At 38.7% G+C, this 15438-nt stretch overlaps 1 protein-coding gene across 1 annotated transcript in view; it reads right to left on the bottom strand.

The window, feature by feature from the left end:
* Window positions 1–7566: 7566 nt before the first annotated feature.
* The window catches only part of LOC119719943, a 32883-nt gene continuing 25011 nt past the window's right edge, over window positions 7567–15438 (bottom strand). Inside the window, exons 5-8 of the mRNA XM_038189427.1 lie at window positions 14495–14815; window positions 10905–11037; window positions 8557–8608; window positions 7567–7907 (exon numbers count right to left, since the gene is read on the bottom strand). Coding sequence (XP_038045355.1) covers window positions 8590–8608; window positions 10905–11037; window positions 14495–14815 — 473 coding nt within the window. The 3' untranslated portion in view covers window positions 7567–7907; window positions 8557–8589. The remainder of the gene's footprint in view (window positions 7908–8556; window positions 8609–10904; window positions 11038–14494; window positions 14816–15438) is intronic.

The following is a 15438-nucleotide window of genomic DNA, read 5'->3' on the forward strand; positions in this document are numbered from 1 at the left end:
TGCTGTCACAGTGCCATTTTTAGGATGGGGGGAGGGGGGGGGGCTGGGCCTGCCTGCTTAGCCACCCCCCTGTTTCCCCTAGTCCCTGCTATGAAATAGACCTTTGCACACAGCAAATGGCTATGATATGCAAGCAGGTTCGGCATTTATCATGCAAAACCAGACTGCGTCTTGATCTTGAGTTTCTGACCATTCAGTAGCTGCTCTGCATGGGGCCTCTGGTAACCAGCTTGTATTGCATAAACATGGCAGCCAAATTGACCAATCAACAGCTTTGTCCACATTTCTGATTGAAATGATGTCACAATTTCTAGAGTGGACTCTAATTGGCTGGCGTGCGGTATTGCATAATTTGCATTGCTCAGATACATCTGACGTTGGCTACAGAAAGGGCTGCCTCGGACAATGGGTGATACTCAGACTAGCTGGCAATTTGGAGATAGGAAACAATGAAGGCCTTTTTTGGTTGAAACTTCATGTATGGTAGAACTCACTTTGCTCCCTTCCAGAAAATTAGGGCCCCTAAAGTTACCCTCCTTGTGAGTGTGACCCCAGTTATGCTGCTGAGAATATTACTGTTGTAAACAAATTTTCTATAGGGTGATATGAAAGTGACAGTTTAATTCGTTTTAGCAACATGTTTAACTACAATCTATACACCCATGTATAGTTAGGGCACGCCCTGACTTAAAAATATGGCATATATTAAACAGACAGATTTCGTCTGACAAACTTTCTTTGGCAAGTTCAGCTGAAAAGAAATTGAACCTTCTCTGAAGTGTATTGTTTTACATACCAAATATGTGTTTCAAATTTGGCAGAAAAGTATCCAACCACTTTTGTGTGTAGGTTTATGGAAAACATTTGTCAGTTTTTGCAAGTAATGCAAATTGTATCTGTATGTTTGCCAAAGTTAAAACAAGAATTGTTACAATTTCTAAACGGCAGTGTTTTGGCTGTGTAAAATGAAAGGTGCCCGCGATGGAGCAAATAGGCTAGTTCCCTTATTGGCTGAAACAACGTATGGAGTACAGAAGTGTGATGTCATTTAGAACCAGAAAGTGTAGTGCAAACGAATGGAGTACGTGCGCGTGTTGGTTCACAGGCTGAATCACACGCCAATGTCTTTCACACACATTTTGTGCGCGTGACGTATTCACTTCGGTACTCCATAGGTTGTCCGTTTAACCCTAAAAGGGCCGGGTTATTTTGACCATCTCTCAGCCGGGGGGGGGGGGAGATCTCGGCCATCGAGTGACGAAAACATTTGAAACTCGGTACGTGCATAGAGCAACTCATCATAAACATACCCAAGAAATGTCATGACTATATGTAAAAGGGTTTTTGGAATTATGGCTAATTAATTATTCATATGTACGAATGGTAATTCTGCTCTGTGTACACGACGTATATGGTAAAATTAAGTTTTCACCGAAACGTTGTTCGCTGCGCGGCAACCCATTGTCCAATTTTTATATTGTTGGTATCAAAAGATGCGCAAGGCTCGAGGCTAAAAAGACATAACAGCTCGGGTCGCGAATTCTTTTTTTTTTTCAAGGCTTTCGCGGAAAAAGAATCCGCCCGGCCCTTTTAGGGTTAAAGGGAATATACATGTACAACATTTGCAAACATCAAAAACCAAATTATTATGAAATACCCACTGTTATAGTGAATGACATTCTTAATCATCCTGTATAACCATATCACCTTGTGTGCTGACATTTTCAAGAAAAGCGGTAGTTTTGTATCCATTTCCAAGGCTGGTCGGCCGAGTGGCTTTTTTTCGAATACTGCCCTCAATTTGCCATATTTAGTTAGTCCGCATTTTGTTAGCAATCGATTACACACCTATGAAAGGGTACAAACCAGCTAGACTGGTATAACTTTACAATTCCAGGACGTCTATAAATTGCTCCGTTTCATCTGAAGTGGAGTCTGGGAACCAGATTACAAGAACATGAAAACTGTTTTGGGTGCTTATAGGGATTTAGGTAGTCATTTTGGCACATTGTTTTTTTTACATAAAAAAGCAACAGTTCTTGTGAGGTTTTGTTTTGAAGGCAGAGAGAAAGGTTCATTTTTTTGTACGAAAAGAGTGATTTGTTTTGTTGTCTGTTTTAACTTGCACCAAAGAATGACGGACAAACTGTAACGTGAGCTACCGTAACGTGAGTTACCGAAATAAATCCCTCAAGAGATTTTATGATTGATTATTTTTTGAACTGGCTTACATCGTTATGATGCAAGGGCACTAATTATAAAAAGTTTCGTCCATCAGTGCACAATATGAGACAAATTTTAAATGCAGGGTATGTCCTACGTGAGTTACCGATAAAAAAAAACACCTTTTAGCCAAGCCAACAGAGGTTAAATATTTGGCGTTATAAATGCTGTGACTTTATAGAATAACGGCACAGAGTTAAGACCCCCTCGAATTATAACGTGAGTTTATGGAATAGACCATTATCAGGTTGCGGCAATCTTCATTTTTCCCCATTCAAATCAACTTAACCAAAGCGAGGTTGGAAGGAGAAAGTCTGGTTCCTTTTTTGCACAAAAAAATTATAATTCAGTACTGTTATTGGATACAGGGAACATGACTGAAATGGTGGCAGCATGATAAAGGTCTATGTCGGGTACGCCATTTTGATATTTCGGGGAAACCTAATTGAGATATCCATCCATTTTTAAGATTGTCAATCTGCTGTAAGTTTGCGAGAGTCCCTCGTTCACTGCACAAACTATTAACGCCGCCATGTTTGTGGGCGTTATTTGCCTCGCTATGATTTTCAAGATGGCGTACCCTGATAAAGGTCTATTGCCCTTATGAATTAATGCCAGATATTGATGAAACCTGCTTTTGTATAGGTTGATTTAAAGGTACATATACATAAACCCTGTATTTTTTCATTTGAAGCAGTAAAGTATCATCAAGTCTTATTAGTGTGCATAACATAACATGTTTCAACTCGGTGGATTCTATACGGTTTGAGAAAGCAGAGAAAATGAGAGCCAACTTTTTGATTTGGTCTTGTACCTGGATTCTCTTGCCAACACACGTAAACAGTTTGCCCGTGACCAACCTTCAGTGTTACTTTTCTTCGAAACGATATACCATTTCACTAGGTGAATAATTTCATAAGGTATTTGTTACCTGTTCCTATCTTCACTTTGAGCAAGGTTTCTGTCCTTAAACTGTGAGGTACTTTCCTGGGTCATTGCAAAATAATGATCCTACATGTACATGTAGGCCTACATGCACTGGCTTTGAATTGTACATGTGCTGTTGTATATTGTAGTACACATGTTTATGAACTCCTGATACTGGTGTTAAGTTGGAGATGGAAAATTTAAATGCATTGAAAAGATGCTGAATTGCAAGAGATGCCCGACTTTTGATATTTTTGTATAAAGCCTTATTTATGTGGAATGCTAAACAAAAGTACTGTACGGTCACATTCCACCAATGTTGCTCACCGATGTTGCTCACTGATGTTGCTCATATATTAACCATAAATGTGACGAGCATGTGAATAGTTCAGAATACCTTTGCTAACGGAAAATATATTTGGAATGGAGCAAACGTCAAAGAAGTAATGAAATTAAACTTGTTTTTTTTTTTGTATGATCATCCTGTCTGTCACTGTAATTCCTCTGCCCTTCAATTTTCTTTCATGCAATTACCGGCGGTCCGTTACCGGTTTGTAGTGCATGCATTTTATACTTTTACGGATAATTGATTTTCATATCCGGCAGTTGCCAAAGGACAATAAAAATGCCTATATACCTACGCATAAATTTGGCCGTGTTAAACGTTTTTGTGTGCATAATTATAATAGAAGCCGTGCGATTTTTTGGAAACAATTAACAGGAGAATTTATACTCCAATTTTGCAAAACACACGACTTTTGTTCTCTTTTTTTTCTCGAAAAATTTACAAGCATAAGTATCACTTTTCCGTTCCCATAATTGTTTTTAATATAAACATCAAAATGAAATTATATTTGCAATTACCGAAAACCTGTAATATGAAAAAAAAATTACGTTCTTGGAAAAACATGTCTAGAACCTAATACAAGAGAACGAATTTGAATATGCGGTTCACCCTCTTCACTTTAATATCGCTCCCCCCCCCCCCCCCCCCCAAAAAAAATAGCGGTACGCATTTTGACGTCCATGCAGAAGCTCGCGGGTCCCAGTCCGGTGTCATGTGAAATGTGGACTCCTACGAAATCTGTTCTCTTTTACCCTAATGTGGTGTCTAACCCTCACACGCGACCTGTCACTAAGGCATGCGCAATACAACCAATTAGTCCGCATTTCATTGTCCCAATCTTACAGTGCACCTAATGGAACGTGGACTCAATCTGGTATCTCGTACTTTAAAACAAATGAGTCCATATTTCATACAGTCCAATTTTCACACTTCACTGGTACCCTATACCTGGACAGGGTGAGTCCAAAAAAGCGGAACCCAAACCCAAGCAACAAATATCTTTTTTATAATAATATGTATCACCAAAATAATTATGACTGATAAGCCAATTAAATAAACTACTTTTTGTTGAAAAAATACTTCCTTTGCTGAATCCGTTTAAATTATATCACCATTTAAACGAAAGGACCCTAAAAAATGCGATTTGTCGTATACAATTGTCTGCAAACATCACCAGCGATAAAACCTCAGTTTAAAAGTTAAAAGTATTCAACAAAGTCCTTTTGAAGGCCCGTCTTTAAAAACAAAAGTGGATTTTATGAATCCTATTGTTGGGTATGCCTACTGCAGTTGTTGAAACAATTTTCTTTGCTGTTCCAAATAGTCGGAACACACAATAAATTCCTTTTTTAGACGAAACTGAATTTAGGGTTTAGATCGTTTCCTAGTGATACAATTTTAACGTGTAGAGCAATTGAAATTATTTTCTTACTTAAAAGTAGTTTAATAAATGGGTTTCCTAGTCACAATTAATGTTGGTGCTACATATGTTTTTTGATAATATATTTCTTTGTTTTAGGGTTCCGCTTTTTTGACTCGCCCTGTATTTCACAGGAATAGCCTGTATGACCCTGTGCGAAGGATGGCCTGCGAATTATACTTCCAGTAATAACGCGGAGGAAAGACAATGAATATGCTTTCCTGTGATTACAGCAATTAAATTTGGGATTCAAAATATGTACCATTACCACCTTCTTTCAAAGTTATAATTAACAATGTCAATAAGACGTTTCTAAATTTATTTTGTGTTCACAATGAAGGGAAATTGTTTCGGAGTTACTTGCTTGTCATGTGTAATTTAACACAAACTATATATAGGCCTATCATAAAGTACACGTCTCTAAGTAATGTATTTCCACAATGGATGCATTTAAAATATTTAAATTCAATGTTGTTTACATATTTATATTATCATTGCATTTCCTCGTTAATCTCATTTACAGAGTAACTGTACATATAGTTTGCTTTAGGCTATCAGCTTTAGTCCAAAAATTGGGCCACCGGTATCAAATGATCGAAAGGAGCAATGCTCATAGCGATTTTCGGCAAGTTATGCACGTCTAGAGTTGGGAAGTGTGTGATAACTTTGCAGTGTGAGCAGTGGCAGTTCTTTGAGTGTTATCCCATTTATTTTTTATTTATTTCTTTTCAAAATGGCCGCCACTATGCTTGTTACCGGATTAATGATATGTGGAAACAAGCCTGTTTTTGGCCGCCATTTGTTTAAAAAGTGATAGCACCCAATAAGCTGCCACCACTGCAATGCTTTCACATATTGTTCAACTACAGGGGTGCATACCTTGACAAAAATCACAATGAGCACAATTGCCCTCGATACCGACCACACCCCCAGTGATGGCCTACTTCCTCAACTGTCTGAGATTCTTTTTATGGTTGCAGATCAGTAAGAAGACTGACATAGACCTCAGTGATGATTACGTACACTTCCCAATATTGTTTCAAATACTCACAATTCTCCAAGGTGTTTGAGACACACATCAGATTAAAACTGATTTCATCAACTTTCATTTTCTGTTCAATTTGTTTGGGGGTTAACCATTGCTTTTTGGGAGAAATTCAATCCAATGATAATCACCCCCAAAAAGTAGTTATGAAGGCCATCACAATTTTAAAAAGGACGCGTACGCCCCATTACAAAATAAAACCATTTGAGGGCCTATGAATGTCATCCGAATTTCACGGAAATACGAGCTCGCAGTCCTCTGCACGGCTTCCACCCTTCTTTTTTTCAAACTCTCAAGTTCATGGCCCTAAAAATGCTCTAATATCGGAGACTTTGAGGGCATGCAAATCGTGATTTGTCCGGCGTACGCAATTTCGGAGTTCTTTACTGGCCTGCAGGCGCGGTTCTAGTGCCAATATTTGCGGGGGGGGGGGGGGGCTAGCAGGGTGGATCAAAATTTGTTTCAGGGAGGCGTGCTGAAATGTAGACCGGTTATTTTCTCCGGACACTTAGGCCTCCGAAAATCAATAGGGGGGTGGGGGTGGGCTTGTGCCATATTTTCAATAGGGAGCGCTGATAAAATCCTACAACCAGGCACACTATATTAACTAAAAGTGTACAAATGCACCCTTCTCACGACTATTTATTTAGGGGGAGACCGCATTTAGGGGGAGTTCGCATGTACGTCACATTCTTACATTTTGCTAGTCCAATTTTTTTAATGGATTTTTGTGGGGGGTTGGTAGACAATTTTTTTTTGGGGGGGGGGGGGCTACAGCCCCCCTAGCCCCCCCCTCCCCCCCCCCCCCCCCGTAGAACCGCCACTGCTGGCCTGCACCCCTATACAATTTAACATTGCAATACAAAATATCTGGATAGATTCTATTTCAATTAATTTTTCGATATTTGATATTGAATTTACATTGGGTTTTTTTTTAGCACTATTCTACAACCCACTTTCCTTATGCTTAAATAAATTTTAAAAATATTTGATCAAATACAATTTCTACTATTTCTACATACACACCGATTTTTTTTTAGCAAAAAAGGGAAAATAATTTCTTTTGAAACTTAGTCACAACGAAGTATACATCATTTGTATGCGTTGTTTGTGCGTTAATTGGCCGATACATGTAATTGAGTCGGCAAGCTTATTTAGCTTATTTAGCGCACATTCAATTTTATACGCGAGATCCTTGATCAAAGAGCCTTCACAAAACGCATTTAAAATGCCAACCCTATTGGGATTCTATGATGACAAAACATGTCATGCTTTAAAGGCGCAATGATCAAAATTCCCACTTCAAATGTTTTTCTTCTTGAAAAAACTTAAGATGGTGTTCACATTGAAACAGCACTAGATCAAGAATCAGTGTTGGAAACAGGGCTATAAGTTAAGTGGCTTGTTGCATGATTCCCTGCCTACAGACTTGACGGTCCCGTTGCATTCCTGGTGGCTGGTTTGAGCAAGTTCGAGCCAGAATTCCAGTTAACCATAGTTCGACTATCCTCAGTCCAACTCATGCTAGTCTATACAAATTATTCGCCACTATCTTGCCGAGGTCAACCTCGTCCCCAGGGCCTACTTTATTATTAGTCACTCGTTTCCAATTGTAGCTGGTAGAGAGAGACCAGGTAGTGGGAGCAAATACTGCTCGACACAATGGGGACGAGGCAGTGCCGAGGTTGGTTACATCGATGGTTACAACAGAGGCTGGGGCGCAACCTAATGTACTGCAGGGAGACGTGACAAATTAGTTTCGTGATGACGTTTTGCCCATCGTTTAAAGACGTACACCGGGCATGAGTTTTGTTACAACTCGACCACCAGTCAACAAGTGGTCCTCGATCGAACTTGTTCAGTCTTCATCTTGCATGGCGAGACTGATCGAGATGATCGACAGCTTTCAGACAGGATAAGCACGCCCTCACCAAACCTGAGCTGAACTGAGAAAGAAGCGATCAGTGGTTAATTACTGACGAATTTTTAAATTGAGATAAAAGTGGGTTTATTAAGAGTACAAATGAATTTGATGGAAATATCTTCTATTTTCCACCTGAACAGGTATCTTATCCTTTGTAGTCTTCTTTTAAACCTTTTCAGCATCATAAATATGTCAAATATCAAAGTCATTGCACAAATGAAAGACAATTGCACAGTGGGCTTAAAGTAAAACATTTCACTGTTTAAAGAACTATTGGAAAGGATGATTATTCACTTCTTTTACATAATTGGCATTTTCTCAGCAACCAATGTGCTGTTTCATGATTTTTTTTCAGTATTTGAAAGGAAAAGCTCTCAGCTTGAATCTGATACCCAAAATATAAAAATTCACACTTCACGTTTTCGAAAAAAGCAAATGTTTTAGAGGTGCATTTTGGGTCACCCTGTAGGTTAAACTTGAGCAAGATGGAACAAGAGGTCAAAATGAGGCAGTCAAAACTTTTTTTGCGAAGGACATTTTACAACTGGAAGCAAATCTATCTCAAATTATTGTAAAATTGAGCTTTTTTCGTTTAGCTGGTAAAGATCCAGACACTTACAATTTGAATTTATATTTCCCATCGCCAGTGAATTATTGTTCGCTATACTTACACAGCGCTGTAGCCATGGCACGTGACATCCACGTCACATGACAGATTGAAACCTAAACAAAAACAAAACCACAAAAAAGAGAGACATTAAATGGTTATAACATGCATTTTATACTGGAACAGTTTTGTGCGAATACCCATTAACCCTTTTAAATGTATGAATACTCTGAGACATCCCCTTTTGGTTTAAGTTTCTTTTGTGAAAGTACATTATTTTTGTAAGCATTCAAAATGCTGCATGCTTTTCCCGGCAACCGAGGGCGCTGTTGCTGTGATGCCATTTACATAGGTACATGTACAAGGTCACTCTACAGTTAAGGGGCAAATTGTGAACCCACAATTTTGCCCATTAAAATATTCCAGCAGTTTGTCGTATCCTGAATCAACAATGAATCACAAAACCCCAAGAACAATTTACAAAGGAAACAATTAATTATGTAAAAGCCTACTAGTACTGTAACATCATGTGGAATATTCCGTTTTTAGAAGATGTGTGATTAGGAAAAAGAACCGGTTGGTTGTGAAACTCGACGTTCCGATCAGTATGCTCTGGAAGTCTTCTCAAAAAGAGATTATTCCAGATTGTTTTACCGCAAACCTCATTAGTATACACTAGCACCATGCAACGTTTCAAATGCTATTCAAAATTCTGCGTGGCATTTTTTTGGTATTGAAGCAGCTGTAGCACTGACGTCTATTAATGACATCACAGTTCTGCTCATGAATATGGAAATGAGCATAGTACAAAATCAAGCAGCCCCAAAACACCCTTGAAAATGTCGATATGAAGATATGAAGTGAAGTAAAGAGAGACACAAAGGTGCATTTATTTTCAAGGATTGCATTAAAAAAGTATCATGACTGAAAGAGCTTGTATTTCTAGAAGTTAAGGCCGCTTCCATGTTATTTTCGGCCGTAGGGATGTAATTCGGACGTCGCCTTTTTGAACAATTCATCAATTAGGCAAGTGTATACAATTCATCATTTTTATACACAATTAAGCTAATAAACACAAAATACGATTTTTCTTTGTCAATTTATTCCATAAAACAGCGTTGGTTGACTTACGGCGGTGTATTTTTTTACCATGTAGGCCTAAAGTGATAAAAATGGTGGGTTGGTTTTATTGCAAACAGATGGCACGTTTTTCATTTCGGTATCTTCACGCCGTCCCGCTGTATCCATGCAATTATTTTTCTTCCCTTCTAGAAATAAAAGCTCTTCAGCCATTGCAGTATAACCCTCGTAAAATTTTTCGTTCCACATTTTATTGCCACAGACGTTTTGAATAGTGATTTAATGGTCCTCACAGCGTGTCACAACCGCACCGATCCAGGGGTTCAGTATATTAAATTGAATTTGTTTCACCAGTATACAGGGTGACCCAAAAAAATTGCAACCCTAAAATATTTGCCTTGAAAACGGAGATCAGTGGATTTTTATGTTTTGGGTATCAGATTAAAGCTGAGAGCTTTTTCTTTCAAATACTGAACAAATCATGAAAATGGCACTTTGGGTTGCTGAGAAAATGCCAATTAGTATGTAAAAGTAGTCATTTTCATCTTGTACACAAATACTTCAAACAGTGAAACATTTAACTGTAAGCCTACTGTGCAATTATCATTCATTTGTGCCATGTCTCATATATTTTGACATATTAATGATGCTGAAAAGGATCAAAATAGGATTAAAAAGGATGAGATACCTGTTCATGTAGAAAATAAAAGGTATCTCAATCAAATTCATTTGTACTCTTGTCATATTATGCGCCGTGTTGTTTGTGAAGATTAGGACATGCACAAATAGGTGCAGTGAAAATCCCTTACTGTGGTATCTTTTTGTGTACAGGATGGAAAATGACTACTTTTAATTGGCATTTTCTCAGCAACCCAAAGTGATATTTTCATGATTGTTACAGTTTTAAAAGAAAAAAAGCTCTCAGCTTTAATCTGATACCCAAAACATAAAAATTCCACTTATCCCTTTTTTTTTTAAAGGCAACTGTTTAGGATTGCATTTTTGTTCAGGTCACCTTGTAGTGTGTACATAAACGAGTGTTTCTTATTATTTAGTTAGTGAAGTAACTTGTGAAAATGGTGACCAATATGCGGCAGACTATAACTGAATGTTTTTTGTATAACAAAACAAGAGCAATTTTTGCCACAAAAACAAGTGACATGAAAAATATTTATGAAAAAATAGTAAATAATAGTAAATAACTTATAATTATAAGAAATAAGATACACTGACAAAACAGATCCCAGCAAAATTAATTAAAGGGTTTGGAAAAATGCTTCACAGAGATCATGCAATTATTTTGAACCATTTTTCCGGCCAATGCACTCTTACCTTTTAAAATGTTTCCTCCTTGCGGAAAGCTTAGCGCGAAGCTTACACAAACATATTACTATCATTGTCAAGGTGGGTGTCCCTATGGCAACGCAAAAGGTAGCAATAACTATGTCGTGTTCCATTCCCAACCCTGAAACAAAAATCACAAAATACGAAACAATACTTTATTTTCTTCATCTTCATTATATACAGAGTGAGTTAAACAAAAAGGAAACCGAAATGTCCGGACCATTTTTTTAATGAAGTTCTACATGTAGCACTTTCAAAATATAGGATATGGAAAGCCCAATTAATAAGCTTTCATTTAGTATATCAAGAATCATTCAAACCACTCATGTACATACATCCCTATGTGATTTGTTGTCGTTTTGCTGAAAGACAACTTGCCTTTTTGGTGATCCGTGGACAGAACTTTAAAACGGTGTTTGTGTTTAAAATTCCGTAACTTGACAACTACATGAATGATTCTTGTTCTCAAAGAAAGCTTATGAAATGGGCTCTCATATCCTAGATATTGAAAGTGCTACATGCAGAACTTCATTTAAAAAAATGGTCCTGACGTTTGGGTTTCCTTCTTTGTTTTTTACTCACCCGGTAGATACACACTGTATTACAAATTTATCGGCAAAGTTCACATTATTATTCAATTGATAGGACACTCGCTATACGTGCTATTGGTTTACTTCAAGTAGTTTTCAAAACATTATCCGATATACTATTGTAGTCGAATAGATCCTGTTATGTAGTTAATCGTCAGAAGTAAGAAGGAAAAGCTATAAATAGGCATTTATCCGGATATAATGTATATAATTTAATCATAATAATACCCTGGATTGGACATTTGGGAGACATCCCCATAGACTTGTGCACAAAACTTTTCAAACTTAAATGTGCCCCTAACCCAATATTCCCTTGTCCTTTTCCCACGAATTTCGGTATGTTTACTAATCAGACCACGAGCAACAAATATAACTTAATTGCGACACAAAAATGTGCCTCTAAAGGGGGGATGTGACATTAGGGAGACATGAAAATGTCCCCCTAATGACCGATGTCTCCCATCGTGCGAAGAAATTACGATAACGTGTCTCCTTAGTGGTACCTTTACACGTATAACCGTATTTATATGGCCTTTTTCAAAGGATAAAAAGCGCTTGGGGAGAATGCAACCAAACACAGGTAAATGAAGTATATGAACATATGAGACCCATCATAAAATTAAACTGTTGGAAATATCGCAAACCATTAGATTTGGCGTTATTATATACGTCTGATTGTATCAGCAGTACTGCAAACAACCCGAGACTGGTTTTATTTTCTCAACACTGGATTTTGTTCATCTTTTGGTAAGCAAATATTTTCCGCTTTGCAGCTAAGTCAACGTAGGCGATCACCCCGACGATAGTACTCCAACCCCGCCTATATTTTACATGATGCATGTAATTATATCTCCTCTAGCGCCGTATCTCTGGACAGTGAATAAAACGCAGTGAACTCTTCTCGCACTGGCGTGAATTCATTTGCGCGCGGTGAACTAATCCGCGTGCGCACGCGAATTTTTGGCGTATTTTTGCTCGCGGCATGTTGCAAGGCGAGATTTCCGTCGAGTATTCTTGGCGATGAATAACCATGAAGTGCCCGGGATGCGCTTCGTTATCTAATAAATCAAGATCCAAATATAATTAATGAAGTAGATATGGCCCTTGAGACTAATAAGTACACGGCTACGGGAATGGATCCGCAGAGCCTGCGATGATGAGGCGAAAAGGAATTCCGCAGCCATACTCGGACAAATCCCAGCATGCTAACAATTCTATCACAAGGCCCTTTTCAAGGGCGAAGAATCGTGCCTAGATTCTGTTAAGATAATTCGTCACGGGGGAATTGCTTTTTTTTTTACATTAGCATGCACTATGGTTTTCTCTATTGAATGCCCTAAAGTGTACAGCAGACTTGTATTTGAGTCCCCAAACATCGAGTCCGAGTCACGAGTCATGAAGGTCGAGTCACGCGTCATGAAGGTCGCGTCCTAGTATAACGAGTCACAAAGGTTGAGTCACGAGTCCGAGTCACAAGTCACCTTCAGTATAATACATTAGAATTAAATGTTGAGGTACTGCTAAAACCTCACAGTGCAAACGTTTCCATTTTTTCACAGCTTTTCTCTAAATTAATGAACTTGAAATATACTCGTACAACATTGTCAAATAAGGCAAGGCACCAGTGTCTGGAAAGGTTAATCTGGTACCGAACACTATCAAGCTTGCATTGAATATCAAGTGTGGACGCTGGGGTTCATGTTTCGACACGTTGATTTCCCAAATCAATTATATTGTTGACAAAAATTAAGTGATTTGTGGTTACTTTGGTCGAATCTGAAGCCATGCAGGTCGAGTCTGAGTCTGAGTCCAAGTCCGTGTCCGCAGGGTCGAGTCCGAGTCTGAGTCATTTGTCATCGTGACACGAGTCCGAGTCCGAATCCTGGAAAATAGGACCCGAGTAGGACTCGAGTCTGAGTCCGAGTCACGAGTCATACAAGTCTGGCGTACAGTGATCACATGGCGGATTCGTAAGTACTTCTGAGTATGATGAGGTGGCCATGTCTGCTCTCATTATACCCAAACAATGGCTTTATTCAAAAGATGGCAATTTTATATCTTGGTCCCTGAATCTACTTTATTATACATTCAACGTTCAGTGAAAAGATGCCAAAACTATTATGACTACAGTACTCGTTGAATTTGAGCCAAAACCGTGGTATGAATTTTCATCCATACTTCATAATAATTTGTTGAGCCCGAGCAAGTTAAGCACTTGCCTCAATCGCGCCATTTCGTCATATAAAACTGTTCGCTGTCTTCACTTCGCTTTCGATCAATGGCCCTGACTCGTAAATACAGAACAGTAAATTTCTTCATAATGATATAATGTTTCGGTCAACTGCGGAACTAACGTTTGAGAATGTGATAGGCGATCAGTATTTTTTTCAAACGGTACTGTCAAGTGATGTTGCTCAAACTTAGGCGCCGAATTCTTTATCAATGCATAGCTGTAACCATTGTGCATTGCTAATGCACAAAGCCATTTCAGGCTTTATGTACATGTAATTCTTTGGATTTGCTTAGGTTGAACAAGGCGTCCAGTGCATCTTTCACTGAGTACACCTGTATAACAAGAACTCTTTGGGGAAGAAAAGGAGATTCGTGGGCAGGAAAGTTTCACAAAGGGAGCCCGCTACATGCCGACCGTGGGTTGTACGTTGTTGTACATCAATGATAATGTTAACAATGTCATCAATGATAATGTTAACAAATGTCACGCGAGTATGTTTCAAAAGGTGAAATTTTACTCAATCACCCACTGAAAGTAGGTAACAGACGATTAACACTGTAAAACAAAATACTTCATTGTAGACTGAACCCCCCCCCCCCAAGAAACTGAAGTGGAAACTGAATCTACTCGACAGAATAAATCTCGCTCTAAACGTCTTGCCCCTTGTTACTGATCAATTAGTTATTAAGACCCTGCATGTGGTATATAAATATATGTGGTTTTTTTGTCAATATATATATATATTTTTAACATACCCATAGGTTGGTAGTAGCAATAAAAGAATTTCCTTCCTCTAACTGAGTACGGGTGCGTCCCGCTCCACCGCTGTTCGGCCAAGGGCCACTCGATAAACTGCAAGTCCGACTCCATGTTTTGCACCTTTTGACAGCGCGGCTCTCCATAGGGCATCAGGTAGAAGGGCGCCACCATTCCCAAATCGATGGCAGTGTCGACGTTCCCAGTGTTTGAGCAGCAGTAGTGGACCAGGGTTATGTTCGGGTACGTGAGGGAGAGGGGCGAGGTTGGGTCCACCATCCGTTGGCCTGGGAAGCTCTTGAAGGGTAACGCCGTCACTCCTGAAAAATCAAAATCAAAATTCTTTAAATATTTCAATTATAGAGATTCCAGTACAGCATGGTGTCCTAAAAAGGACAGGCAAACTTCGTGAATCAACTTTTCAAACGTCGTAGGCCTACTTCAACTTCAAAACGCCGTGGTTCTATGTTTCAAACGTCGTGGTCTAACTTTCAAAACGTCGTGGTTCCATTTTTTAGAAAGTCGTGGTTCGTTTTTCGAACGTCGTGGCTCAACTTTTCAAACGTCGTGGTTCAACTTTTCAAACCTCGTAGGCCTATTTCAGCTTTCAAAACGTCGTGGTTCAATTTATCAGAAAGTCGTGGTTCGTTTTTCAAACGTCGTGGCTAAACTTTTCAAACGTCGTAGGCCTACTTCAACTTTCAAAACGTCGCGGTTCAATTTTCCAAAACACCATGGCTCAAATTTTCAAACGTCGTGGTTCAAGATTGTGTTGGCAATGTTGACATGTATTCTTCAGGTGTACATGTAAGTTGACGTGTATTTTTCACATGAATGTTAAAAAAAAAAATTAAAAAAATGATGAAATATTTTTCACCGAGTTGGCGCATATGTTTCCAAAGTTGAAATGTACTTTTCACGTTAATCATGATTTTTTTGAAAA

The sequence above is a fragment of the Patiria miniata genome, unplaced genomic scaffold (genome assembly GCF_015706575.1).
Source record: "Patiria miniata isolate m_02_andy unplaced genomic scaffold, ASM1570657v1 HiC_scaffold_9, whole genome shotgun sequence".
NCBI classification, from domain to species: Eukaryota; Metazoa; Echinodermata; class Asteroidea; order Valvatida; family Asterinidae; genus Patiria; species Patiria miniata.